At 41.5% G+C, this 1,300-nt stretch overlaps 1 protein-coding gene across 1 annotated transcript; it reads right to left on the minus strand.

Moving 5' to 3' along the window:
- Positions 1-439: 439 nt before the first annotated feature.
- LOC102206522 (integumentary mucin C.1-like) lies at positions 440-1,273 on the minus strand. Its single transcript, XM_005746750.2, has one exon. It carries the CDS (start codon positions 1,211-1,213, stop codon positions 701-703), a length of 513 nt encoding a protein of 170 aa, XP_005746807.1. The 5' UTR covers positions 1,214-1,273; the 3' UTR covers positions 440-700.
- Positions 1,274-1,300: the final 27 nt, after the last annotated feature.

Here is a 1,300-nt window from a genome sequence, read left to right on the forward strand (position 1 = left end):
ATTACACTGAACAAAAATATAAACGCAATATTTTTGCTCCCATTTTTTAAAGATCTGAAACATTTTCTACATGCACAAAGACCCATGACTCTCAAATATTGTTCACAAATCTGTCCAAATCTGTGTTAGTGAGCACTTCTCTCACCTGTTCCAGTGTCTCTAATTTGCAGAACTGGTCCTATTCTTAGCACCTCTTGTTTTTTGTTTTTGGTGAATGTGAGTGAGGTCTTATGGATCTCTGCCACCCCCTTGCTGTAAGAATGTGTTAAAGGAAATCTCAGTAATGACTAGTTTCAGAAACGTCTTCAGACAACAATTCTGATGGCTAAAGAACCAAATGGGACAGGCGAAAAAAAAAGAAAAAAAGAAACGTCTTTTTTAATTATGTACATTTTATTATATTTGACATACAAAAACAAAAAACTAATATCTTTTGCATATATTTTTAAGCAAAAACAGAGAAAACATCCAGAAACATTACATTTGAGCAAGGGATACAAAACCTAATGCATGTGTATGCATCATTCTTACTTCTTATTCTTTCTTCATCTTATCGCTCCACTGCTCCCAAATCATTTAAGATGAATTATTACAGCTTTAAGGATGTTGTGATAAGTTGTATGATTGCTTCTGGCCTATTTGCCATCCTGGTGATCTTTCGGATGATTAAACTCTGATCTCTAGCAGCACCTCAGAAAATTCAAAGTCCTCGGGTCTCTGCCTCTCGCAGAGGCCGTAGGATGACTTCCCTCTTGTAGGAGAAGCGGGTGAGTTTCACTTTGTGGTACAACCTCTCACTGCGCTGGAGTAGGTGATAAAGTGAAATGGTGAACTTAGCCAGAGCCAATGTGCAGATAATCTCTACCACCAGAATAACAATGTAAACCTTCAGATGAGTTTTGCACTGCTGAACTTTTGTGCTGTCTTGAGGAACAAAGTAAGCTTGCTGCTGCTCTGAGGTTGTCACGTTCAGACAGGAGAAGATCACTGGAGTGGGTGGAGGAGATGTGGTTGTTGTAGTAGTTGTGGTTGTACTTGTTGTTGGGGTGGTTGTGGGTGTAGATGTTGTTGTGGGTGCAGTCGTGGTCAGAGTAGTGGTGGTTGCAATTGTAGTCGGGGTGGTTGTGGTTGCAGTTGTGGTTGGGGTGGTTGTAGTTGTTGTGGTAGTCGTGGGTGCAGTTGTTACTGGGGTGGGTGTGGGTGTAGTTGTCATAGTCAGGGATGTAGTGGTGGTTGTGGGTGTGGTTGGGGTGGTTGTAGGTGTAGTTGTGGTTGGGGTAGTCGTGGCTGTAGTTGTTGT

The sequence above is a fragment of the Pundamilia nyererei genome, unplaced genomic scaffold (assembly GCF_000239375.1).
Source record: "Pundamilia nyererei isolate P.nyererei 1_Seehausen unplaced genomic scaffold, PunNye1.0 scaffold00183, whole genome shotgun sequence".
NCBI classification, from domain to species: domain Eukaryota; kingdom Metazoa; phylum Chordata; class Actinopteri; order Cichliformes; family Cichlidae; genus Pundamilia; species Pundamilia nyererei.